Source organism: Sorex araneus, chromosome 3 (genome assembly GCF_027595985.1).
Source record: "Sorex araneus isolate mSorAra2 chromosome 3, mSorAra2.pri, whole genome shotgun sequence".
NCBI lineage: Eukaryota > Metazoa > Chordata > Mammalia > Eulipotyphla > Soricidae > Sorex > Sorex araneus.
In genome coordinates this window covers 192,868,121-192,895,398 of record NC_073304.1, presented here as the reverse complement: position 1 = coordinate 192,895,398, position 27,278 = coordinate 192,868,121, and the positions used below count along the sequence as shown (strand labels likewise).

Below are 27,278 nucleotides of genomic sequence, written 5' to 3'. Positions count from 1 at the left end.
ACTTTGTTCTGTATTTACTCCCCTATTTCTATATTGGGCCTGGGCGCTTTTTTTTCCTCCGGGCTTATTCTACATGAATCACTTGGATGCATAAATTCAAGGACATATGTTTGTGGCTCTCACACATCTGTCTTGAATTTCATCTTGTCCACCCTGTCTTCTACTTTCCAAACAATTTACCTCCCTCCCTTTCCCTCCCTGCTGTTATTTATTTCACTGCACTGTGGAGTCCTTTCATTTTAAAAGCGAGCTGAGGGGAACAACGCCCGTCGTGTCCATTTCTATATAAAGGCATCTCGGAGCATGGCGCTCCACAGCTCTCCAGTGTGGATCCTGCCACGGGGCCCTGGCTGGTCTGTGGCCTCGCAGCCATGTTAATCTCAAGACTGTGCAGGAGCCTGGCTTACCGGGGTCCCAGCCAAGCGATGCTCCTGTCACAGCTCAGTGCAGGCCGGTTCCTGGAGGACCTTCCTGTACCCAGAACTCTCTCTCTCTCTCTCTCTCTTATGAAGATCCTCTTTGATCTTTGGTTCCCAGACGGGGAATTTCTCACGTCCTTGTAAATGTTTCCTTTCCTCCCCTTGTCCTTTGGCACTCAGTGGGACTTCCCGAAGCAGGAAAGTAGTATCAAGGGGTTTCCCTGGGCACTCCGGTAGTTCTGCCAAGAAACAGAGGTTTCTATGCAGCCAAGGTTTAAGATCATAATAATAATAATAACAATCCAGCAGGAAATTGAAAGGAGTGCTGTGCTGAGTGCTAATGGCTCCTTGGTGGGCCCGGCCCTGGACACGCTGCCCGGCTCTGTGGGCTCCGTGATTCTCGCACAAACCACACTTTCCCCGGAGATGGCCGGGAAGCAGGCCCTGCTGCTTTGTGTGTGCCGTATGCGCCTTCTGGCCTTCCTGATCTACCTAGTAGATGCTGCGAGGGGTTTCCGGGACTGCCTGCCTGCTGGCCTTATTTTATATCTCAACTCAGGTGTTGAGGCACCTGGAGGAACATGTGAAACCCCAGCTGGCTCACTTCAGGGGTGAGTGAGCTGGCCAGCCAGTGTCCTCTTTCCATCCTCTACTTCGCCATCCTCCTCCTCCTCCTCATTTTTTTTTTAAATTTTTATTAAATCACCATGTGGAAAGTTACAAAGTTCTCAGGTTTATATGTCAGTTATACAATATTCAAACACCCATCCCTTCACCAGTGCCCATATTCCACCACCAGAAACCCCAGTATACCCCCCGCCCCCACCCCCTACCCCCTACTGTATAACTAATGAATTTCACTTCATTTTTTCTTTACCTTGATTACATTCCATAATTCAACACAAAACTCACTATAGTTGACATAACTCTCTCTCTCTCTTTTTTTTCTTTTTCCTTTTCCCTTTTTTTTTTTTTCTTTTTCCCCCTCATCCCCCTTCCTGCGCCTCATAGTATGGTGTATGCCACGCCGCGTCGGCCAGAGTGGGGCTTTTGCTTAGTTCACAGTCCAGAGGTGGCTGCTACATTAAAAACCTTCAATATTTCAACAAAAACTTACTGTTATTATTTGGAGTTTCCTCCCCAAGTCAGACCTGTTCAAATGGAACCGTTTCACATTGCTGACAATTATAAATGTTAAGTTGTGCGGACGCTGCTGCGTCCGCGCGGTTTTGGATTTCTGTATAAAGTCCAGGGAAAATTCTGCCAGAAATTACATAGCCCAGCTCACAGTCCCAGTGCATTGCTGTAAGAAGTCTCTGAATTCAAAGTCTTTAGGCGCAGAGGGTCCCATTCGCGCTCAGCGGCTCCGGATTTATCTGGGCCGAGGGCGTGCCGGTTACGCCCCCTTCCCATGAGTTCCTGGGAGCCCCCAAAGTAAAATCCGAATACCTGTGGGTTTGGAGTCACAGAAGATGGCGCCTGCCACATGGGTGCCGCCAGCCTGCCGCTTTCCATGCAGGAAGACAGGGTGGGGAGGAAAAAAAATTCACCCCCGGCAGCACAGAGTTGTAGCCCAGTTTGGTGTCCCAGTGCATCGCTCTCGGATGCTGCGCTGGATGCCCGAATGTGTTACATCTTTGGAATCAAAGTCTTTAGGCGCAGAGGGTCCCATTCGCGCTCAGCGGCTCCGGGTTTATCTCCCTCCTCATTTTTTTTAAGGGAGTGCTGTGGGCTGGGGGCGGGGGGTGGGTGGTGAAGGGGCACTGGTCTGGTCTAGGAGGAACGGTAGAAAGTCTTTGGGCTCTTGGCCCAGCAGTGGGTTTTCAGGGCTATGATTCTAGCAGGTGGCTGAAACCCTTTTTTGCTTGGTGAATTGCTCTACACGTGGAAACTCGTTGTTTCCCCGGATGCTGAGCACTACCCATCTTATTTTCACATATACCCTGTCATGCTCAGGAGTTGCTCCTGGTTCTGTGTTCAGGACTCCTCCTGATGGTACTCAGGAGATCATTAGGGTTATGGGACATGAAACTTGGGTCAGCTGCATGCAAGGCAAGTGCCCTACCTGCTGTCCTATCACTGCCTCAGCACTACTCATCTTTTTTTTTTTTTTTTTTTTTTTTTTGCTTTTTGGGTCATACCCGGTGATGCACAGGGGGGATCATTTCTGGCTCTGCACTCAGGAATTACTCCTGGTGGTGCTCAGGGGACCATATGGGATGCTGGGAATTGACCCTGGGTTGGCCGCATGCAGGGCAAATGCCCTACCCGCTGTGCTATTACTCCAGTCCCAGCACTACTCATCTTTTTTTTTTTGTTTTGTTTTTGGGTCACACCCGGCGATGCACAGAGGTCACTCCTGGCTCTTCACTCAGGAATTACCCCTGGCGGTGCTCAGGGGACCATATGGGATGCTGGGATTAGAACCCGGGTCGGCCGCGTGCAAGGCAAATGCCCTACCCGCTGTGCTATCGCTCCAGCCCCAGCACTACTCATCTTAATCATGGAAGCTTCGCACTGAGACACAGGCCCTGGGGTGCAGTGCCAAGCCCTGGGCCTTGGCACTGGGCTTGTCTTTTAAGTGCAGAGTTTGTTAGGAGAAAAGCAGAAGCTGGGGTCCAAGCTGGTCCACCTGCCCAGAAGTGAGGAGGTGGGGGGTGACCTGGGGGCCTGTGCTCATACTGCTCCCGGGGAAGGTCTGGGCAGGGGGAGGCAGCTTGGCATGTGTTTTAGGCTTCGTTTTTTGGTGGAGGGGGACATACTTAGCAGCGTTCAGACGCTACACAAAGCTCTCAGGAGCTGCTCCGACTGCACGAGGGAACACTGCGGTTCTGGGGATCGAACCTGGCCTCGTGCATGCAAAGCGAGTGCTCCAACCTTCCGAGTGATCTCCCTAGCCCAGTAATAGTGTTTAATTAAAAAAAAAATCCCACCACCTCATTTTCCGGAATGTATCTGGCTGCGGCAGTTCCAGGTTTGAGCACCTTCTCTCTTACTCCTGAGGGAGGGAGGAAGGGAGGAAGGGAGGAAAGGATGGAGGGACGTAGGGGCCAAGGAAAAACATGGCCTCTGCTCTCTTCTTGCTAGGAGATGAAGAGCAGGAGGTGTTATTGCCTGGGCAGGCCACTTCCCGGGCAGGACTCCAAATCTCCAGCAGCCATTCTTCCTTTCTCTTGGCACTTTTTCCTGATTTTTAAAATTTTTTTTGGCCGGGGAGGGGGCTTGGATCCTCACCCATCTGTGCTCAGGGCTTACTTCTGGGTCTTCGCTCCAGGATCACTCCGGGTGGTGCTTGCGGGATGGTATGGTGCCAGGGATCAAACCCAGGTTGGCTGCCTACAAGGCAAGTGCCCTACCCACCGGCCTGTCTCTCTCCAGCCCCCTCTTTTGTTGAGTTCTAACTGTCAGGCCCCATGTGCATCCGAGGTGCAGGCGCTCTGGTGTTCATTTCTGCATGGGATGAATGAGCAAGATTCCGGGTGGGGCTTGCAGGGCCGATGCGTCTCTCAGAGCAAGGATCTCAGTAGCACAGCCCCGATACCATGCCCAAGGGAATGTGGGCCCCTGCACAGTCTTGGGCCCATGCTGTCCGTCTGGGGGTCCACAGGAACACAAACCTCTGAGACCCTTCCCCTCAGAGCTAGGATATGGGCTGGCGTCCCGGGCCGGACCCAGGCCCCCAGGGCCCCTGCCGTGAACCCCCCCTCCCCAAACCTTCTCTTGGTATCAGCGGATCTCAGTGCACCACCAACAACCCCCTAAACTGCCCCCAGCCATGCTGCCCAGGGCAGGTTTCCGTACCAGACGGGGCTTGAGGGAATCCCTGGCAGCGTGGGAGCAGCACGAGAGAACGGGGCCGCCTTCCCTCCGTCTGTGGTGTTGCCCGGGAAGATCTTGGCACCATATGTTGCTTTGTGCTCCCAGCAAACTGCTCATCTCTCCGCTCCCGAGCCCAGGGAGGGGTGGCTGGGGGCCGGGCCCAGGGCTCCGGGATTGGCCTCACATCCAGTTGCGGGGACCAGGACTCCCCAAGGCACCGCCACCTAGGAAAGACACAAAAATGAAGACAGGCGCTCTTCCCACACTTGTGGGAGTGTGAGAAGGAAAACTGCGTGCTTGGTCTTTATGCGATGTTCTGTTTCAGCCTAACGAGACGGGGGTGGTTGCGGCCTGTCTGAGGGAGTTAGCTCTTGCCTGCCTGCCTGCCTGCCTTCCTTTCATTCTTAAAAAAAAAAAGAAAGAAAAATGAGGCCACACCTGGTGATGCTCAAGGGTTACTTCTGGCTCTGTATTCAGGGTGCTCAGGGAACCATATGGGGTGCTGGGGACCAAACCTGGGTCGGTCGCATGCAAGGCAAATATCCTAACCGGGAAGTCTCAGATGAGGGGCATGGCTGTGTACTTTTGCTCCCACCTTGCTTGCCTACCTGCCTGCCTTGCCTCCCTCCCTCCCTCCCTCCCTCCCCCTTCCTCCCTCCCTCCCCCTTCCTCCCTCCCTCCCTCCCTCCCCCTTCCTCCCTCCCTCCCTCCCTCCCTCCCTTCCTCCCTCCCTCCCTCCCTCCCTCCCTCCCTTCCTCCCTCCCTCCCTCCCTCCCCTTTCTCTCCCTCCCTCCCTCCCTCTTCCTTCCTTCCTTCCTTCCTTCCTTCCTTCCTTCCTTCCTTCCTTCCTTCCTTCCTTCCTTCCTCCCTCCCTCCCTTTTTAATTGAATCACCATGAATACAAAACTACAAAGATATTTATGATTGAGCTTCAGGCGTACAATATTCCAACACCCGTCCCTTTACCAGTGCCCACGACCCTCCACCAATGTCCCCAGTTTCCCTCCCACCCCCCAGCCTGCCTCTGTGCAGGCACTTTCCCTCCCCCATTGTCTTCCCATTGTCTTCAGAGGTCCCTTTCCCTAGTATTTCCCTCAGCCCTGCCCTAGTGAAGACCAGTTCAGAGGGCAGCTTTCTGAAAGGGACTGGGGCAACCAAGTTTGGGGGTGGCTCCTGAGAGGTTTAGAGGAGGCCTTCAGATATGCGCCGTTCCTGCCCACCTGGCCTCTGCCCTCTTCTTGCTCCCCCAGTTCCTCAGCAACAACCCGCTGCGGCCTTCATTACCAAATCACGACACTGGTGCTCACTTCGTGTGCTGGCAGCCAGACCTGGTCTCTGAGTCCCATGGAGCACCCACCACTATTTTGAATTTTATTCGAGGGGTCTCCTCGGAAGTGCTTAGTACCCAGAGGCTACTCCAACAATACCAGGCCCAGAGGTCCAGGCCCAAATGTTAGGAACTGTGGTCACCAGTATCAAGCTGCTTCTTGTGAAAAGCTGTGTGTGTGTGTGTGTGTGTGTGTGTGTGTGTGTGTGTGTGTGTGTGTGTGTGTGGTGCTGGGGATAGAACCCATGGCACATGCAAGGCAAGTGCTCTCCCAGTGAGCTACACCCCAGACCAGCTGCCGAGGTGCTCTTATAGTTCTCAGGATGGCATGGAGAGCGTTTGCTCTCAGTGGCATGGTTCTGATGTACAGCGCTGGTGTTCGCAGGAGAGTGGCTGTGTGGGGCTGTGCGCTTCACCCGTCTTCACAGATGCCCCGGGAGGGAGATGGCTTGGCACTGTTTCTGCGAGGTAGAGCGAGGCTGGAGAAAGCCGAGCCATCGGCTGGCGGTGGCAGAGCCAGGATTTCAGCTGAGCCCCGGCCCCCGAGCCTGTGCCCTCGCCTCCCGTCTCACCCTGTTTCTTGCTTCCCTGCCAGGCACTGCAGTACTTGAGAAAGGGCCAGGGGCAGTGGTGGTGTTGTAACAGGTGTTCACTTAATCAGGCACACCGAGACAGTCCGTGGCTGGAGAACAAGGAGGCCTTCATGACACAGTGGATCAGGCCAGTGGGTCTCGGCGAGGCGAGCACCTGAAACCTTAAACCAAGCCCGGGGGCCCAAGAGCCTGCGTTTCTACAGCATTACTGCAAACTCATCATTACTTTGCTTCATGCTCAAGCAAGCGGGGGCACTTGCACGTGATGGCATATTATCAGCACAGTTATAGAATTTCCTAAAAGCAGCTTTCTCTTAGCTTGGCACAGGGACGTTCGCCCCAAGTGCAGACCCGGTGGGCATCTTCTAAAACTTTCCACCCACAAGAAAAATCATATTCTTAGAATACATGCTAGGGGCTGGAGCGATAGCACAGCAGGTAAGGCGTTTGCCTTGCACGTGGCTGACCCAGGTTCAATTCCCAGCATCCCATATGGTCCCCCAAGCACCGCCAGGAGTAATTCCTGAGTGCAGAGCCAGGAGTAACCCTGTGCATTGACTGGTGTGACCCAAAAAGAAAATACATATATATGTATCTATCTATGTATCTATGTATGTATGTATGTATCTATCTATCTATCTAAATATATATACATAAATATATATATATATATATATAGAGAGAGAGAGAGAGAGAGAGAGAGAGAATACAGGCTATACAGCAATGACCTAATGAATTTCCATCATAAGAGTGGGTCTGAGGGGGCTGGAGTGATAGCGCAGTGGGTAGGGCATTTGCCTTGCACACAGCCAATCCGGGTTCAATTCCCAGCATCCCATATGGTCCTCTGAGCACCGCCAGGGGTAATTCCTGAGTGTAAAGTCAGAAGTAACCCCTTTGCATTGCCGGGTGTGAACCCCCCAAAAAAAGAGTGGGTCTGAGTGTGCCCCTTTATCCTGGTGTCATGGCTGCGTCTCGGGCAGCACTCTTGGGGTGATGGGATGGAGTTTGGCTTCCTGGGCAGCCATGGTTGAGGGGCACGGCTGTGTGAGCGCAGATGTCTCTTGCATAGAGGTGGGAGGGAAAAGGTGTCGGCTCACCCTCCTCACAAAGTGATTTCTGTGGTCAAAGAGTATCTGACCAGGAGAAGTGAGGCTCTTAACACGTCCCCACAGGGGCCAGGGAGACAGTGCAGCGTTAAGGCACTTGCCCTGCACGCTGCCAACCTGGCACCACATAGGGTCCCCTGAGCCCCAGCAGAGCACAGAGCCAGGAGCAAGCCCCAAGCACTGCGAGGTGTTGCTCCCCCAGCCCACCAGATTGAAGTCCCCACAGCAGCAGGTGACAGACTGGACCTTCCCTAGGTCAGGGGCCTTCTGCTCCCTGGCCAGCTGCGGTGTCCCTGGTTGCTGCCAGGCCCTCGTAGTCCCTTCCACCCGCCAGACAGCTGCTGGTCGGGGGCCAAGTGGGGATGAGGCACGGCCCCTCGCCACATAGGGGCAGCAGAGGTGCCCACGTCTTCCCCAGGCCACTTCACACCATCATTTCTTTTTTATTTTCTATTTATTTATTTATTTTTAGAGCATTACAAAGCCATTCATGATTGGATTTCAGTCATACAGTGTTCCAACAGCCATCCTCCACCAGTGTACATTTCCAAGCTCCAGTGTCCCCAGGTTCCCTCCCATCACCCGCCCCCCCCATCCCCTGCCTATGGCACTATGGCAGGTGCTTTTCTTCTCTCTTTTCTTTTGGGCATTGTGGTTTGCAATATTGAAAGGTTATCCAGAGTATCCCTTACCTACTCTTAACCCTCAGCTCTTGTCCAGCGTGATCATTCCCAGCTATTATTGGCATCGAGGTCTCTTCTCTATCTTACCTACCTTCAGCCCCACACACGCTTGTGGTTAGTTCCAACCATTGACCAGTCCTCCTAACCCTGTTTACCCCGACCTAGGACATTATTCTTCTACTATATGTATATTTTTATATCCCACAAATGAATGCAGTCATTCTCTAGCTGTCCCCCTTCTTCTGACTCATTTCACTCAGCATGATGCTCTCCATGTCCATCCATTTATAGGCAAATTTCACAACTTCATTTTTCCTGACAGCTGCGTAGCTTTCCGCTGTGTAGCTGTGCCATAGTTTCTTTCTCCAGTCATCTGTTCTCGGACACTCAGGTTGTTTCCAGACTCTGGCTGTGGTGAATAGTGCTGCAGTGAACATAGGGGTGCGGATGCACCAGCATTCCTAACGTCGCTCGGACACTTAGTCCCACGCGGTGTTCTGAGTGCGTCTGTCCGGCTGAGTCGCAGTGTGGGCTGCAGTGTCGCAGCCCGCACTCTCCTCTGGGGGCGGCTGAGACTGAAGTGACCGTGCAGGGGTGAATAGAGCAGAGCTGACCTCAGTGTCTGCCGGGGACCATGTTCTTGCCCCCTTTCCCTCTCCCAGATCCCTAACGATTTGACTGAGCACGGGGGGACCAAATCCGGCTGGCGCCGAGTCACCCCTGCTCGCAGTGAGGAGTCTGCGTGGCGAGCGCATCAGACAGCGCGTGTGTCAGCTTCGACATTCCTGGCACGGTCCCTGCTCCAGCGTGGAGCTAGTCTTTCTCCTTGCCCTTTAGCTCCGTTTCAGCCGACATCTGCTGTGACCCGCTTCCTGTGCTGCCGGTACCTGTAAAGCTGTGATGCCACTTCTTATAAACATTGTGGTGTGGGGGGTCAGAGAGATAGGACCGTGGGTAGGGCACCTACCTTGCAAGGTTGGAGCACTGCCAGGAGTGATTCCTGAGTATGGGGCCAGGAGTAAGCCCTGACCATCACTGTGTGTTACCCCCATACCCCCCAACCACCACCAAAAAAAAAAAAAAAAGAAAAATTGTGGCTCGGGGCTGGAGAGAGAGCACAGGAGATAAGAGCTTGCCTTGCATATCCCCAGCACACATATCGTTCTCTGAGCCCGAGCAGGAGTGATTCCTGAGCTCAGAGCCAGGAGTAAGTCCTGGTCATTGCTGGGTATGGCCCAAAAGCCAAAATTTTTTTTTTTAATTATAATAAGTAAATAAAATTAAAACTGTGGCTTTGGGGACCAGTATGTAGTCCAGCAGGAGAGCACTTGCTTTGCACGTGTGAGAACATTTGGTTCAGACCCCACCACTGCAAAACAGAAAGTAGAAAAGGATGTGTGTGTGTGTGTGTGTGTGTGTGTGTGTGTGTGTGTGTGTGTGTATGGATCACATAAACGTTGATCATTTTCACCATTATCCCCTTCTGAGCTGAGGGTTCTGAGGGCAGGCCGTGTTCCCCCTCATCTCCCTGCAGCGCTTTGAGCAGCCCTGTGCTGGCGGCATTGCCCAGTTAGGTCGGCCCTAAGTCAGATACTTCCTGTTCTGAGATTTAGGGGTTGGAGAGATAGCACAGCGGGTAAGGAAGGCACTTGCCCCGGCACCCCACATGGTCCCCTGAGCCCACAAGGAATGATTCCTGAGTGCAGAGCCAGGGTATGCTTGGTGTGACCCCAAAACAAAACAAAAAAGCTATTCTGAGATTTAGAAAAGTGAAGAGTAGGGGCCGGAGCGATAGCACAGTGGGTAGGGCGTTTGCCTTGTACGCGGCCGACCCGGGTTCGATCCCCGGCATCCCATATGGTCCCCCAAGCACCGCCAGGAGTAATTCCTGAGTGCAAAGCCAGGAGTAACCCCTGAGCATCGCTGGGTGTGACCCTAAAAGCAAAAAAAAAAAAAAAAAAGTGAAGAGTAAATGTTGCATCTCCTTCAACCTTGTCTTTCCTTTGCAACACTGCCTGCAGCAGCAGAGATGGGTGGGGGTGGGGGTGGGGGTGGGCAGAGGGGATGGGAGGGGCCCGGGAGGAGGGCATAACTGCTTCTGGTGCTGTTGGTAGGAAGCAGGGTTAATGGCTTCTTTCCTAAAGCCCACCCTTGGGGCATCAGCCTTCTTCCTGGAAGCAGCATTGATGAAGGCAGGACTGACCATCGGCTCACTCCCATTGGCAGGGCCTCAGCGTCCCTTCAGCTCCAGGTGGGACCCACCTGGCGGGCACCCGCATCCCCTTCTGTCTCCTAGTCCTACTCTGCTGTCTGGGGTTGGCTTCAGGCAGAAGGGAAAGGCAAGGGTAGCAGGGTGCTGGGATCCAAGGTGTTAGGAGACACAGGGAGGCAAACTCAGGTTCCACTCGCATTGGTCCTGGAGTGTTGATTGTCCCGCTCACGAGCCTTGGAGTATCCCCACGAGCCAGGAAGGGGTGTGTTCAGCAAGAAGCATGTGAGCGTCCGGGCCACAGGCCCTGGACACGGACCCTCCCTGCCTTCCGCTTGTCCACCCCTCCATTAGTTCCCCCACCTTTCTCTAGGCACAGGGCCAACGCCACACACAGTCGTTGGCCAGCAGTGTGTCACCTGGCTGTGCAAATTTCAGCCCCGGGCCAGAGCCCACCAGCGCAAGATGAAGCTTCAGCTGGGGGGCTATAAGGACAGGGTCCTGCTGGAGCCTTTAGAATGGTCCCAGGATAACTGTCCCCATGCTGGTGACATGGATATCAGTCATAGCAGCTAGTGAGTAAGCCTATGGGGCCTCATGTGTGCCAGGCCCCGTTCTGAGCACAGCCTGTAATCCGTGGGAGGCTCATTCCACTGTACAGACGAGGAAACTGAAAGGAGTTCAGAGGTTTGCCTGGGACCCGCCACCAGCAAGTGGTCAGAGCAGAGTTAGCCCTGAGTCACCAGGCTCAGCTGTGCCGAGTCACCACTTAGGGCATAATGAGAGGGTGGATGGGAAACTGTATCTCTCAAGGATTGAGATAGAACAGACTTCGTCTTGTTTACTTAGCAAGGCCAAGAGCTCTTCTGAAAATCTATTTTTTTTGGTTCAGAGAGAACACATGGACTTAGGACATGTTTTGTGCGCAAGAGGCCCGGGTTCCATCCCCAGCACCACATGGTTCTCTGAGCACAGGCGTAGCCCCTGTGCACTTTATAATACATAAATACATGAATAGAAATAGCCGTGCTATAGCACGTAATGGTAGTGGGGCTCGAGATTGTTCCGTCTCCGGAGAGGATACTGAGAGAAAATAAATCTCTATACTGATTTGGGGTGGGACGAAGGGAGGAGTTCAAGTCCCCTGCCTGCGGTCAGTTCCTCCTTATCTGCTCTTGTAGGTAAAAGACATAAAGGAGCTGAGTTTTCTCTTCTCCTTGGGCCACATTGTGGTGCCCCGGGGTTAGTCTTGGCTCTGTGCTCAGGGCTCCCTGCTGGCAGTGTTCAGGCCATAAGCGGTGCCTGGGATTGAGCCTGGCAGCTGTGTGCAAGGCCAAACGCCCTGCCCGCTCTACAGTGTCGCTGGCCGAGGGCTCTGTGTTCAGATGCTGCTCCGAGAAAGGATGGTGTATTGGCTGTGGTCAGTCTTGGTGAAGAGCAGGGATCGGCTTTGCCTGAGAAAGCGCTGGCCAGCCTTGCCACGGAGCTTACTGATTAATCCTGCATCTGTGTTAGCATTGGCTTGAGCCCACCGATTTGCAGCAGCTGTTGAGAAATGAAAACTCCGCGCCCCATTCCAGTGCAAGACCTCGTGGTCAGAAAAAGAGGAGGCTGGGAAGACAGCTCACAGGCGTCCCTGCACGCGGGAGCCCCGAGTTCAAGCCCCAGTACCACGCGGCCCCACAGACTCCCTGAGCACTGCGTGGGGTGCCTGCCATCACCCTCCTCCACCCCTCAAAAATCGTAAGAAGCAGATTCCGTGTGGCCCTCAGGAACTGGGGCTTCTCCGAAATTGCCCGGCTGCCTTTCCCTGTGGCGTCTGTGGATACTGACTAACCCCCTGGCGTTTGAGCCTAACTTTCTAGTTTGTGCTTTTACCATCTGCCAATTCCCAGACAGTTCCTCTTGAAATCTGCGTCATTGTCCCGTGGCTCACGCGCCGTAAAAGCCTTCCTGGCCAGCGTTCCCAGGATGATAACCCCAGCCACGGCTGGAGGATCACTAACCAGAACCGGCCCCCCCAGGCGAGGGTTTGGTTACTTTTAGGAACTCAAGAGGCCACTTTGTCATCCCTTTTGATTTTTGCCAAGTTGAGCTAATATTGTCTCCTGTTTCTTTTTGGCTGTTTCCTCTGCGTGGCCTCACTCCTGTGTCCAGCTACTGGTGAACACTTGGACTTCGAGGCTTTTTGACTTGGGGCTGCGGAATGTTCTCTTGGAGTTAGTTACCTGGGACTGTGGGAGGGCTGTGGAAGGAGATGATTCAGCAAGCTGGGGGCATTCTGGGGATGAACACGGGATGAATAGGGCTGGAGCGGTAGTCGGGCGGGTCGGCTGTTGGCCTTGCACAGGGTCCATCAGGGCTCAGTCCCTGGTACCACATCTGGGCCCTGGAGACCCACTGGCAGTGATCCCTGAGCACTGAGCCAGGAGTAAGCCCAGAGCACCGCTGGGTATGGCCTCAAAACAAAAAGACAAAACCCACTAAAACAGTGGTGCCTTTCAGTGCTGGCCGTTCTCATCCTCCCCGCCCTGAAGTGAGGTCTTAGAGATGCCCGGTGTGGCGGGGCACAGAGGAGATCCCCCCCCCCCACATCTCCCTCGGCATTCGCCTTGGCACTGGGAGAGGGAATCTGACAGGAGGAAGGAGGCGGCAGAGCTGAGCTCTCCCGGGGGAATCAAGGTGCGGACCCCCACATGAAGACGAGCTCGTTAGACAAGGCCTGTCTTGCTCACGGACCTCTGGGCATCAGACAGGCTCAGTAACAGGCCTCCGAGGATCCAGGAATGTTCAGAAATTCTGCACAGATTCTTTTTCTGTTCATTTTTCTCTGAGCACAGGTCTATAAATTTTATCCTCCACAGTGTCTATAATCCCCCCAAATAGTTATTATGCAATCCCTGTTCAAAGGGGCCCTTTTTCAAAACCTTTTGTGGACTTGAACTGTCACACACACTTGGAAAGACAGAGTAGGGAGCACAGAGAGAGAGAGAGAGAGAGAGAGAGAGAGAGACAGACAGACAGACAGACAGACAGACAGAGACAGAGACAGAGAGAGAGACAGAGACAGAGAGAGGGAGAGAGAGAGAGAGAATTATCACTAAAAGCAGACCTCCGTGACAAGGTTCACATTCTGACCTACAAATCAAAATTGACATAACCCAAATCACTCATGAATGATGTAAATTCCCAGATAATTCCCTCTGCTATAAAAGGAGGTGTTTGTCTACCGAAGGATCAGCTTTCAATGTCAGGCTGAATCTGCAAATCTATTTTTCTCCCTCTACATCAGTGGGTCTTTCCTTGGCCCACTGAAGCTGAAGATCCAGCAACAATGGACAAAGCGTGAGCCAAGAACTTCCGTCTTCCTGAGACTGGGCGGCAGAGAATGGGCCGGCAGGGAGGATCGGGGTCAATGGGGGCTCGAGATTGTTCAGTCTCCAGGGAGGATGCTGAGAGGAAATAAATATCTGTGGTGATCTGGGGTGGGATGAAGGGAGGGAGTTCGAGTCCTCTGCCCGCAGTGAGTTCTTTCTCCTCTGCGTGTGTCAGCGCCCACAGGCCAGCTCCTGCAGGCCAGCCTGCCCAGGACCTCCTTCCTTCCCTGATGCCAACACGGGGGCCGGAGTCCTGAATGGGACTGAATGGCCAGGCACTTAGGGGCCAGGTTGCCCAGGGACAAAACCCCACCATTTTTTTAAGAGCACTGGGCCAGAGCAATGGGACAGCAGGTAGGACCTGGCACCCCGTATTTTCCCCAAGCCTTGCCAGTTCTGTCTGATCTCTGAGCACATACGCAGGAGTAAGCGCTGAGCACAAAACAAACAAACAAGAAAAGTCAACCAAAGAAAGTAAAGTAAGTAGTGGAGCTGTTTGAAAAGAAGATAAAGTCTTTAGTAGCAAATAGCGTGGCTTTCTATTCAGGCTTATTTATTTATTGGGGGGGGGCACATCTGACTCTGCATTCAGGAATCACTCCTGGCTGCGCTCAGGGGACCATATGGGATGCAGGGTGGGCTGCTTGCAAGGCAAGCACCTTAACTGTTGTACTGTCCCTTGGGCTCCTTTATTCAGACTCATTTAGTGAGCTGTTTTTTACCATTCTGCCTTCCCATAATTCCCCCTGCTAGAAAGAGAGTTCTAGACTCAGGGCTGATTCATCACCCATCCCTGGGTTATACAAGACTGTGCATCCATGGCCAGTTCCCATCAGTGCCGTGGACTTCAGCACCACCAGGACAGTCAGGTCCCCACAGCCAGGCCATTCGCAGAGCGTGACCCCTATTTAAAAAAACAGATGGGGCTTTGGGTGAGGGCTGGAGCAATAGCACAGCCACTTGCTTTGCACGGTGGCTGACCTGGGTTCGGTCCCAGCACCCCCTGTGGTTTCCTGAGCACAGAGCCAAGAGTAAGCCCTGAGCATCACCACGTATGACCCATAAAACAGGAACAAATGTGGGTGCGAGAGCAATCGTACAGCAAGTAGGGCACTTGCCTTGCTGTGGCCAGCCTTCATTCACATCCCTGACAACCTGTATGGTCCCTCCCTCCTGACCCTCCCTCCTCCCCCAGCACTGTGGGATGTGGACCAACACCAACAACTTACACAAACCCGTGTGCTATGATGAAACAGTATTTGCAACTGTGAGATTCTGTGCCCTGTATGTGACTGTCAACTATTAGAGATAAGCAACAAAAGCAAGAGGTCAGATTTCCTGTCCCCGTGGAGAAACGAAAGGTAGTGATGCTGTTGGTGGGTCCTGGGAAACAGAGTACTCTCGCTTGCCACGGGTGGGAGCACAGAGAATCATCTCAGCACTCAGGAATGGCGACTTGTGGTGGCCCCCCACCCACACACACATACACTTTCTGTAGTTTACTGTTTCCTGTTTGCTCCAAGAGGTCCTTCTTGACACCCCAAGAATTCCTTTATATTGACTTATTTTTTGGCTTGGGGACCCTACCCTGGAGGGCTTGGGGGCTGCTCAGGGGTTACTCCTGGTGGTGATGGTGCTGGGGGGAACTGTGGGGCCCCCACATGCCAGCAGGCGCTGCTGGCCCGTTGGGCTCGCTCTCCAGGCCAAGAAGCCCCTGCTGCACTAGAAAAATCCCTTAATCTTCCTCTTTCCCCACTCCCCTCCTTTTAAAGAAAAATCGGCGTGACTGAATGTTGGCACTGGCAAGCGTGAAGCAGAGCCAGACCGCTCTCGCTGTGCCGTCCTCCACCCTCTCTCCTAGGCCCACGGGCAGAAGCCCCTGCCTGGGCTTCTCCTGCCCGCCGCGACGCAGGCCACTGGCAGCTGGACGGGCAGCGTCAGTCTTGTTGCGAGGTCCCGGGCTGTTTGGCGGGGGTTTGGGGGGGGTGCACATTAGAAACGCAGGCCTGAGCAGAGCCGGCCCGGCCAAGGCAGGGCCCCACCCAGTGAAGGCACCACAGCCCTGGTGCCAAGTCACGGTCCCCACGGTCCCAACGGCTGGGAAGCTCAGCATTTCTTGGCAGATGGCCCTGCCCGCCTCCCTCCCTGATCCCCTCAGCCATAGGGCTGTCAGTGCAGGCCTCCGCTGGCCTGTGGGCTCTGACCTGGCTGCCCGGCCCATCACCACCACACCCTTCGGTTCCCCCTTGGCTTCCTTACTTTTTGTGGGGTGGGATGGGGTGTTGATAGTTCAACATTCCATTGAATTCTATGGCTTTCTGGACTGGGCAGTTAAATTCGCAGCACCTTGGGGCCCGCCCAGGGTTCCCCAAGTAGTAGGTGCAGTGGAGGGTGTGGGGTGGGGGGCAGACCCTAGGCTGTTGGGCTGTTGGGGTTTTCTCAGCCCTGTCCCTTCCTCTCAGACCCTGGGCCTCCCAGTCTAGCCAACACAGAGGGTCCTGCCAAAGGCTCTGGGTCATTTCAAGTGGCACCAAGAACTGAGGTTGGGGCTGGGTGGGACGCGTTGGCCACACCCATGGCTGTCCTGACAGGGGGCGCTGGAAAGTGGTAGCCACTGGAAAGTGGTATGAGTAGGGTGGTGTCTTTGCTAGATTTTCTGCTGCAGACTCTTGTTCCTTCTCCCCCAGGGCTCGGGGGCAGAGCAGAGCTGGGAACCTGGGGAACACTTTGCTGTCAGGAGGGTGGAGAGGCACCAGTTGAAAGCCTCTCCTTCTTCCCAGTGCCGGGGAGGGGACCCTGGGCTGGAGCACACACTTCGTATGTGGGAGACCTGAGTTCAATCCCCAGCACGGCCAGAGGACACCTGGCACAGAGCCAGGAGTAGTCCCTGACCCCTGGCATGTGTGATCCCCAGTTAAAACACTGAAATAGGGGCTGGAGCGATAGTGCAGCAGGTACGGCATTGGCCTTGCATGTGGGTGACCTGTGTTTGATCCCTGACTTCCTGTCCGTTCCCCCCGAGCACCACCAGGAGTGATTCCTGAGGGCAGAGCCAGGAGTAACCCCTGAGCATCACCAGGTGTCTCCCCAAGTCCTAAATAATATTAATAATAAAATAAAATCATTTCCCCTTCTTGCCTTCACCCCCTAAAGGTTGTGTGGGGAAGTTGTCCTCCTATCTGACTTCACATTTGTACTTTTGAGAGCAGGTGCCCTCGGGGTGGGGAAAGAGAACAGCTTCTGCCCAGCTTGAGTCACTGGGTCTCCTGCTGTGCAGCCCCCAGGGGCCCTGGGGTTGGAGCTGCACTGTCACTCTCGTACCCCCTGCCCTGCTTGCATCAGGAGTCCCCTGATCTGTTTCCTTGGGGTATGCAGCCCATCTACGAGGGCCTTAGAAGTATCCTGCAGGAATCAAACTGGGTCTTAACTACCTTCTTCTCCTTTTCTCCTTGCAGCTGAAACTGTGGAACAAATATCGAATTTCCAACATTCCATCCCTCATATTCCTCGACGCCTCCACCGGGAAGGTGGTGTGCAGGAACGGTCTGCTGGTGATCCGCGATGACCCAGAAGGTAGGGGCCCGGCTCTGCCAGCTGCCTCCGCCACCCCCGCCCGGCCTCCTCCCAGCCGGCCGACCCAGGGCGGACACATGAACTCTTCAGAATGGGTTTATTTGGCTACAGAGTATTGTCTTGATGAAATTTTAGTATTCTCCAGGTCACGGTTAAGATTTTTAAAGGGATCAGAATGTCCCTCCTGGGGGCTCTAATTCACGGGCCAGAGGAGATGGAATCCAAAAGAGGAAGTGGAGCTTTGAGGGAGGCAGCTGTTGAGAGGCAGTGAGGGGCCCCGATTCTGACGGGGTGCCCCGTCTCACCAGCAGCCCCCCTCTGCGGTGAGACAGGACGGGCTGCGTGGGGCTTTGTTGTGCTTTAAACATCTAACTTTAAACTGCTTTAAACAGCTAACTCTGGCTCTCATGGCCTGAGCTGAAGGTCCTGACTCGTTGCTGACAGGGGGGCCTCTCAGGAGGCTGTTCCTGCCACTGTGCTCAGGAGTGACCCCTGGTGGTATGGCGATCAGACCAGGGTTGGTCACACGCAAGGCAAGTGCTTTAACCCTTGTCCTAGCACTCCGGCACCCATATCTGTTTCTTTTTCCTTGTCCCGGAGTCATAAAAGGGTCATAGAATCAAGTCTCCCTTTACTTTTATTATTAAAAGAAGATTCAATGCAGGTCACACATTTTCCTGGTAAGAAAATTCACCTGCTTTAAGGGTCAGAGAGATAGTGCAAGAATTCAGGTGCAGGGGTTGGTGTGATAGTAGATAGGGCGTTTTTGTTGCATGCAGCCCACCTGGTTCAATCGCCAGCACCTCACAGGTGCTGTGGGGCACCAGGAACAATCCCTGAGAGCAGAGCTAGGAATAAACCCTGAGCACCACCAGGGGTGACCCCAAAACAAAACAATAAAAAGTGCTAGCTTTGCACATGACCGGATTCTATTCTGGACACCACACACAGCTTCCTGGGCACTGCTGGGTACAGCACAAAAGCCACAAAAGAAACATTATTTACCTGCTTTAAAGAATTCCCTCCAGGAGCCAGAGATAGGACAGGGTGCAGGCACTGGCCTTGCATGCAGCCAACCTTGGCTCATGGCCCAGTATTGTCTATGGTCCTCCAGCACTTGCCAGGTGTGACCCCTGAGCACAGAGCAGGACAGACCCCTGAGTATGAACAGGTGTGGCCCCAAAACAAAGAATTCCTCCAGTAGAAGCCAGGGCATGGTAGAAGACACCCCCACCCCCACCCCCTGAATCTGATTTCTAATGCAGTTTCCCCTGGCCCCTTCCCCAGACATTTCGAATTTGTTTCAGGGAGGGATAGGCTTTCTGCGTTTTAAACTCATCTGTGCTTCCCCCCCTCCACCTCCACCCCAGGCAATTTCGAGGCAGTGGTCCATGGACCACCCAGTGAGCAAACACTCTTCCTTTAAGCTAGGAATCCAGTATTCCTTCTCATGCCTGGGGCTTGAATGCCAGGACGGGCCATGTGGATGGAGTGGGCGTGGCCCCCTCCCTTTCACCAGGCAAGTTCTTACGTGGTTCCTGGGGCCCCCACCCAGGGTGAATCCAACTCCCTGGGGGGAGTTCCAGGAGTGGCCTGGTTTACGCTCACTTCCCTGACGGATTCTGAAACAAACGTAGGCGGATGAGAGATGCTGGTCTGGGCTTGGAAATGAAATCACTTTTGGTTTGTCTGCGGTGCTTGGGGCTCTGCGCTCAGGGGTCACTCCTGGTGGGGTTTGGGGGACCATACGGGGTGCTGGCTGGAACCCAGGTCAGTTGCATTGTTGGCAGGCGCCAACCCCACTCTCCTATCTCCCTGCCCCCCACCCTGAAGCGACTCAATACTAATGGTGATGCCTCAGTGTTGAGTGATCTGGGGAATCGCTCTGACTGTTCTGAAGGCACATCTTCTGCCTGGACCTCGAGGCTTGCTGCAGGACCCCGGAAATGGGCCCAGTGGCCCCCAGGTTATGGAACTATTGTGCTGAGGTCGGTGGTGGTGATGGTGGGGGCAGTAGTTACCCCAGCTATGGTTTTCAGCAAAAGCGACCACACCTGATAGCGGGTGGGTGCTGGGTGCCAGGCGCCCTGCAGGTGGCGCTGTGGAGGAGGGACCGTCTTACCCCCTGTTGCCTTCGCAGGTCTGGAGTTTCCCTGGGGACCCAAACCCTTCCGGGAAGTCATTGCGGGACCCCTGCTGAGGAGCACCGGGCAGTCCCTGGAGAGCTGCAGCCTGGAGGGCTCCCACGTGGGCGTCTATTTCTCTGCACACTGGGTGAGTGTCCAGGCCACTGTGAGCCCAAGGGGTGGGAAGCTGGGGTCGGCTGCTGGCCTCGCCCCCCTCACCCCCTCCCCACTACACACACTGGGGCTGGGACCACACAGGCCCAAGCTTCAGGTGCTGTCTCCTGCACCTGAACCACAATGGCAGCTGCAGAGTGGCATCTTGAAACGCTGCCGTACCCTCCGCCATCCCCGTGCAGGCAGGGGTGGGACCCTGGAACAATCTAGGGGACCCTAGAAGCCTCCATAACAAATAACTAGGGCATTTGTTGGGGCCAAGAAGTTCAATTCTCTAGAGAAGAGACCAGTGTGACAATAATAGCAGGGAATGGTCACCATGGACAAGATCTGAGTGTTAGAAGTAGGTAAGGGATATTCTGGATAACCTTTTTCAGTTTCAGTATTGCGATGCTCAGAGACAGACAGACAGACAGAGACAGACAGAAGAAAAGCACCTGCCATAGAGGCAGGCAGGGGCAGGGTGGGGGGAGGTGATGGGAGGGAACCTGGGGACACTGGTGCTGGGAAATGTACACTGGTGGGGGGATGGGTGTTGGAACACTGTATGACTGAAATCCAATCATGAACAGCTTTGTAAGGGTCTATCTCACAGTGATTCAATAAAAAAGTAGAAAAAAATATTTTTTTAAAAGAAGTTCAATTCTCAGCAGGGTGCTGAGTGATTTTCTTTCTTCTGAAAAGAGGGCCAGTGCCCAGGGTACCTCTCCAGCCCCACCCCTTCCAGGCCGGGCAGCTGGTGGCCCATGGGGGGCCTCATTGACTTAGTGCTGACCTCACCTCTTTGGGCAGCATCTCTTGGGTCTTCTTCCTGCCTGGCTTCCCCGAGGGCCAGCGTCTGGGAGATGGGGTGTGGGGTGCTGCCCCCGCCTGCAGGCTCCCACTCTTGTCTTTCAGTGCCCCCCCTGCCGGAGCCTCACCCGCGTGCTGGTGGAATCCTACCGGAAGATCAAGGAGGCAGGCCAGAAGTTTGAGATCATCTTCGTGAGTGCAGACAGGTGAGGGGAGCTGAGCAGTGGGCGCCTACACTTCCTTCTGGGGGAGCAAGAAGATGGGGTGGCCGGGACAGGTGGGGTGTTGGCAGAGGGATGGCAACGTCTCACGTGGGCTCATTCTTGAGGAAAACCTGCTGGCTGGGAGCGCTGGCGTGCACCCACCTCGGCCTGGAGCCTGCAGAGGGGCTGCGGTGTCTTGTTTGTTCGGGTTTTCAGATACTGAGGAGGGGTGGAAGGCAAAGAGCCAGAGGAGGGTGGAGCGGGACCCCCGCCATGTCTGCCCCTTGCTCGCTCCTCCTGGGGCCGCTCAGGTCCTGGGTACCTCTCGCCCTGCGCCCGCCTTTCCTCATCTGACACCCTCCTTCTTTGCCGGATGCCAGCCCCAGGGTAGATCAGACCCCAGGGCTTGCTTACCTCCCGAGGTTTGTTTCTTTTGAGACGGGGAGGGTTCCACACCCAGTGATGCCCAGGAATTACTCCTGGCTCTGCACACAGGAATTACACCTGGCCATGCTTGCAGACCATATGGGATGTCAGGAATCCAACTCGCGTTGGCCGCATGCAAGGCAGTGCCCTACTCGCTGTGCTATGACTCCTCCCCTTACCTCTCTGGATCTGTGGATAGAAGGGGCTCTGTGATGCCAGCTCCCCAAGAGACATTTTGTTCACTGTCCTGTCCCAGCTGTCTGCATCAGCTCAGCTGCATCTGTGCTCAGCTTACGGGCCCCTGTGCCCCCACCCCTGCTCCGTCTCAATACTGACGGCTGGGGGCCAGTGGGAAGGCATACCAGCAATCATATTTGGGGGGTTTTGTGTGCTGGAGATCAAGCCCGGAGCCATATACAGGTGAGGCATATGTCTGCCCCTGAGCCATATCCCCGGCCCTTCATGTATTAAAGTTATAAAAAAAACCAACTAGTTGTTTTTTCTTCTTTTTGCTTTTGGTTTTTCATTTTCTTTTGGGCCAGTTGTGTTCAGGGCTTACTCAGGGGACCATATGGGGTGCCAGGGATCAAACGCAAATCAGCTGCGTGCACGGGCTGAAGAGATAGTACAGTGGGTAGGGCTTTTGCCTTGCATGCAGCCAACCTGGGCCTCTGTACTTTGCTCTGGCCCCAAAATCAGCTGTTTTATTGCAGTATAACTTACACGCCACAAAATGATTCATTTTATTTATACAGTTCAGTGAAATTTGGTGGGGCTTTGGGGTGGGGATTGGACCACAACTGGTGATGCTCAGGGGTTACTCCTGGTTCTACACTAAGGAATTATTCCTGGTGGTGCTCAGGGGACCACCTGGCTGGGAATCAAACCCAGGTTGGCTGCATGCAAGGCAAATGCCCTACCCGCTGTACTATTGCTCCAGTCCAGATCAGTGAATTTTGTCCAGGACATGCCCCCAAGTAGCCATCCCAGTTAAGATAAAATACAATGTATGTGTTTTACCCCATTTTTATTAAGGTACCTTGGTTTCATGCATATATCACTCTCATATACATACCAGAGTGCCCACTGCCCTTCACTAATTATAAAGATGATTTTCATTCTTCAAAAGGATTTTCCCTCTAGGCCTAGAGCGATAGTACAGTGGGTAGGGTGCACGCCTTGCTCATGACTGATCTAGGTTCCATCCCTCACACCCTGGATGGTCCCCTGAGTCCTGCCCAAAAAGAGTGATCTCTGCGTACACGCACACGGAGCTAGTAGGAAGCTCTGAGCACAGCTGGGTGTGCCTCCCCACTTAAAAAAAAAAAAGTTTTCCTTTCAAATTTGGAGTGTGGCTCAGGGTTAGAGCACCTGTCTTGAACTCATGAGATTCTGGGATTAATCCTTGGCACTGGAACCAAAAAAAAAAAAAAAAAAAGGAGTGGGGAAATCCCTCATGCCCTTGGCATGCTCAGGGCTTATTCCTGGCTCTGTGCACAGGAGTTACTCCTGGCAGTGCTCAGGGGACAATATGGGATGCTGGGGATTGAACCTGGTCTCCTGCAAGGCCAACACCCTCTCCGCTGGACTGTCTCACCAGCCCCTGCTCTCTATTACTTGACCAGATTTGTCTTTCCCGATTTTCTGTTCTGTCCACCTGGGTTCCATTTTGAAAGCCAGAGTATATGAGTTGAATATGGGAACGGGCCGTGTCTGACCTGGGCAGGCCACAGGGCAGCAGGCTGCAGAGACGGCCTGACTTCTTGTGGGTTCCCCTCCACTTTGGTATTTGGGCCACACCCACTCATGCTCAGGCCTTACTCCTGACTCTGTGCTCAGGAACCACTCCTGGTGGCGTTTGGGGGAATGTACAGGGTGCGGGGGATCGAACCTGGTCACCTTCGTGCGAAGCATTCACCCCTCCCACTGTGCCATTGCTCTGGCCCCTGGCCTGGAGCTTTGGTGTGCGGGCTCAGGCTGCCTGGAGGGTCTTCCACTCCCATTCCAGCAGCCCCGTCATTCAGCTCTTACAGAAGGGCAGGAGCGTGGTGGTGGCTGGGAAGTAACGGAGCTGTTCTCCGTAGGTCCGAGGACTCGTTCAAGCAGTACTTCAGTGAGATGCCCTGGCTTGCTGTGCCCTACACCGATGAGGCCCGGCGCTCTCGCCTCAACAGGCTTTATGGGATCCAAGGTAGGCGCCTGCACCCGGCCACTGGCCATCTGCTCCCTGGGGTCCGCTTTGCTTTCCAGAGGGAAAAGAACTTCCTTAGTGCCATAAGTGTTCGTGTTCCTCACGGAACTCGGAATCAGACACGGAGACCTCTTAATCTGCCGGTGAGGCTGTATTCATTTTAATTTGGGGCCACACCTGGCTGCCCTCAGGGCTTCTTGACTCTTGGCTCTGTGCTCAGAGATCAGTCACTCCTCGTGGGGCTCTGGGAACCACACGGGGTTCTGGGATGGGACGGGGGCAAATGCCTTCCTGCTATACCATCTCTCCAGTCCTTAGAAAGGGGTTTGGTGAGTAGACCACCTGCGTCTCATGGCCCGGCCTCCGCTCCGGGTTCCCAGATGGTCAGGACACTGGGCACATGCTCCCAAGTGACCTGGCCAACCCCCTGTCCAGAGGACCGCCGCCCTTGGGGTGACCTTTGGCACCGTGTGACAGATTCTCTGTTTTGGTTTCCCCCTCTGTTAAGTGTCCCCACAGAGCTGCTAGCCCCTGGGTGAGTGGGGGAAAGTAGTGAGTGCCGAAGTGCTGCAGATAAAGGTGCATTTCCTCACACTGGGGCGTCATTGTGTCTTTCCAGAAATAATGACAGTGGGTGAGAGACTCCAATTGTTATGTGGGTCCCTCCTTCCCAGTGTCAGCAGCTTTTGTCTCAGTGCCAGGCTGATGTGTGTGAAGGGTCAAACCCATTCCCTTACTCCAGTGATCTTTGGCAGACACAGCTCAAGTGGGTTCCCAGTGCTGCTTGCAGCAATCCAGGGACAGTATTCTGTGAGATAAGTGCCAGAAGGACCCCAGGCCAGCGGCCGTGGCAGAGGCCTGAACTGACACCTGATGGGGACAAGCTGACACTCTGGTTTATTCGGGGGGGATTTGCTCAGCGCCAGCTCTCTGCCAATGTGTTCTTGTGTTTTGTTTTGTTTTGTGTTTTTGAATGCAGGACCTCATACATTTTCTCTGGCAGGCTGAATGCCCGTGAACAAGTTACTTAGCCTCCTAGTGGGAGTTGGAAATGTTCAGTGTTGAGCACATAGCAAGCACTTCATAAAATACTTAGCTGACTTGGATCGGGGAGAGAAAACTTTGATCTTACCACCCCCAAAAAAGATGAATTTTGGATGTGGAAAACTTAAAGGCAGCCAGTACTATTAATAACACATATGGCAACGAATCAATATCCTCTTTAGAAGACTTCCCAGATGCCAGTCCAGAGAGAGAGAAAGAATTCAGTAGAAAACATGTATAAGATATGAAGCAGGCAGCTTTTTTGCTCTAGAGAGGCCCGTGTTCTCTTGAACACATATTCCTCTCTTTCTCTCATTTCTCTAAATAAATTTCTTTTAATAAAACGATTTTGCATATGTATGTATATATATGTGCATACATGCAGAATAGTTGTATGTACACACACACACACATATACATCATATATATCCGGCAATCCACACAGAGCATATCCAGTGTGGATATGAAAAATGTTTTGCATCATTTGGCTTTGTGATTTATTGATGAAAACACTGAATTTGTATCTTTCACACTTGCCAAGAGCTCACCGTCCCCCTGAAGTATAATTCTGAGTTTGCAGACAAGAGCAGAGAGCTGGTAGGAATATAAATCCAAACAGCCTTTCAGAGAACTATTAGCGGCATCCATCACAGGCCTCCCAGATCTGAAAGCCCGCCCTTCAGAAACCCCACCTGGAGTTAATGTGCAGGAAATTACCTTGCCGTGCCCAGCAAAAGCATCTCTGAGCAGGTGGTGGGTCCCCCCGCCACCCCCCATTTCATTTCGATCATAATTCTTTGGTTTATTTAACACCCATAGAAAACTCAGAGCCGAATCTGTCGTTCCTTTAGTGCCGCTGACCATTTCTGCCCCAGCCTCCTTTTCTCTTCCTCATTTCCCCCGCAGGGAAATATTCTCATCTGTTTTTATTGGATTGTGTCATTTGTGCTTTAAGCGGTCTCACATTTTTTTTTTTTGGTGGGGGAGGGGTGGGGGCGGGGAAGGATGGGAGCCAGCAGGGCTCTGTCTTATCTCCAGCTAACCACCCATGCTCTGAAACCAGAAGGGCAGCCTGGTCAGCCCTGGAGCAGCTGTGGGGAGCTGGCGTGGGAAACAGCCCCGAGCATGACCACGTGGTGAGAAACTCACCAGCATTCCCGGAAGCGCCTTTTCTTGGGGGACTGAGCTGAGGAGCCCCCTGACCCCCCTCCCCGACCCCCCCCCTCCCGCTGGCGTGGAGCGTCGAAGGTGTGGGGAGGCCCTGCTCCTGCGGAAGGGGCCAGCGTGCTGCAGGCCTTCCACCAGGCTGTGGGCTGCATGCCAGGCGAGAGGCGCCCCTTGGTGGGAGCCTGAGAGGGTCAGTCCCCATTCTGGAGGTGGTGGGGGCGGAGGCAGAGGGTGGTGGGGTTGCGGGAGGCGCTTTCCATGGTCGCTGAGCTCTCATGCTAGGCCTTGGGGATTCACTCCTGCCAGCAAGCCTGTCTGGCTCCATCAAGCCAGTGATGATACACAAAAGGAACATGCCACAGAATCCTTCTCAAGGCAAGTCTCAGTGAAGACTCGCACAGCAGAATGATTTGAATTCAAAGCTGTGAAGCCAGGAAGGCTTCCTGGGGAGGGTGGCTCTGGCACAGCCTTCCCGAATGGGAATGGCTAAGATTGCAATCGTGCGGGAGGCGTGGGTAGGGGAACCAGGATGAGCGTCTCCTGTAGGGTAGAGTGGGTGACTTTGGAAGACTTTGGAGAGATTTGGGCGGGGGCGGGAGGGGAGAGGGTAGCCACCTCCCCTCTGCTGGAAGAGAAACCCCGGGACAGGCTGCGCGCCACGGAACACGCTGGCCAGCTGAGCTGCCCTCACAGCGGGTGGACGCCAGGCCAGACCAGGGCGAGTGAGCCGCTCCCGGAGCCGCCTCCCTCTCGGGAGCACTTCCTGGCGTGTAGGGCCGCGTGCAATGCACTGTTTCCGCCAGCCTCCGTGTTGCTAGTCGCCAGGCGAGTGCCTCGTTCTTCATGCTCGTGTTCTGCGATGCTCTTCAGACTGAAGGTGGAGAGTCTTGCCTCTCACCACCCCCCATTACCAATATAGCCAGGAGAGAAGCCCCACCCCGCCCCGGGCCCAGGCACCTCACTGTGGTGGGGTGCTCCCTCACGTGTGTGAACTTGAACCCCAGCCTGACCTCGGGGAAGGGGTCCCCGAGCACATGCCTGGGTCCCCGAGCACATGCCTGAGTGGCCCCTCCAGGCCAGGCCAGAGCAGAGCAGAGGAATGCTGTGTGGAGTGAGGCGGGCTGGCTCACCCAGGCCACGAGCAAAGGCCCAGAGCCCCTGCATCCCTGCCAGCTGGCAGCCCCCCGGCACAGTCCCGGCCCCTCTCCCGGTCTCCCTGCGCTGTTGCGTTTCATGACTCAAAGTGTCTGACCCCTTCCGCGTCCCTGTTCCTCCTGCGTCGGCAGAGGCAGAGCCCCTGTTTACTGCCCTGCGACCCCCTGCCAGCAGCCTGGTCTCTTCTGGCTCCTCACGGCTCACTCTCTCGCTCTTACCTGCTTCTCTGCCTAACAGAATGCTCATTAAAAGGAAAACTCTATTGGTGGCCAGGGAGATGGTCCAAGGGGCTAGAGAGTTGTTTTCTTTTGTTTTGAGGCCAAACCTGGTGATGCTCAGGGCGGACTCCTGGCTCTTAACTCAGGTTCACTCCTGGCGGTGCTCGGAAGTCCATATGTGAAGCTGGGGATCAAACCAGGTCATCTGCCATCTCTCCAGTCCTTAATTTTTTGGGAGGGTCCTACCCGCAATGCTCAGGGCTGACTCCTGGCTCTGCATTCAGAAATTACTCCTAGAGGTGCTCAAGGAACAGTATGGGATCAAATCCAGATCTGCTGTGTGCAAGGCAAACTCCCTCCCATTGTACTCCCACTCAGCCCCTAGGGAGTATGTTTTATATGTGCAGAGCCCCAGGTTTGATCCCTGACACTACATGGTCCCCCAAGCACTGGTAGGAGTGCCCCCTGAGCCTTGCTGGGTATATCCTCCCCCCAAAATAAAAAAATTTAAAAAGCAAATGCCATCACCTCTCAAAGCTCAGTCTGCCACAAGTGGCGTGGCCGTGAGCTTAAACAGCAGGATTGATTTCTTACAGTTCTGGGGCCTGTAAGTGCAAATGCAAGGTGCCACCTGGTTTGGGGGGAGGGGCCTCTGCCTGGCAGTGGCACACTG

General features: G+C 54.2%; 1 protein-coding gene across 1 annotated transcript in view; it reads left to right on the top strand.

Moving 5' to 3' along the window:
- Positions 1-27,278, top strand: part of NXN (nucleoredoxin) — a 170,471-nt gene that overhangs the window by 133,585 nt on the left and 9,608 nt on the right. The window contains exons 2-5 of the mRNA XM_004604992.2: positions 16,992-17,109; positions 19,250-19,383; positions 20,307-20,407; positions 22,915-23,021. Coding sequence (XP_004605049.2) covers positions 16,992-17,109; positions 19,250-19,383; positions 20,307-20,407; positions 22,915-23,021 — 460 coding nt within the window. The remainder of the gene's footprint in view (positions 1-16,991; positions 17,110-19,249; positions 19,384-20,306; positions 20,408-22,914; positions 23,022-27,278) is intronic.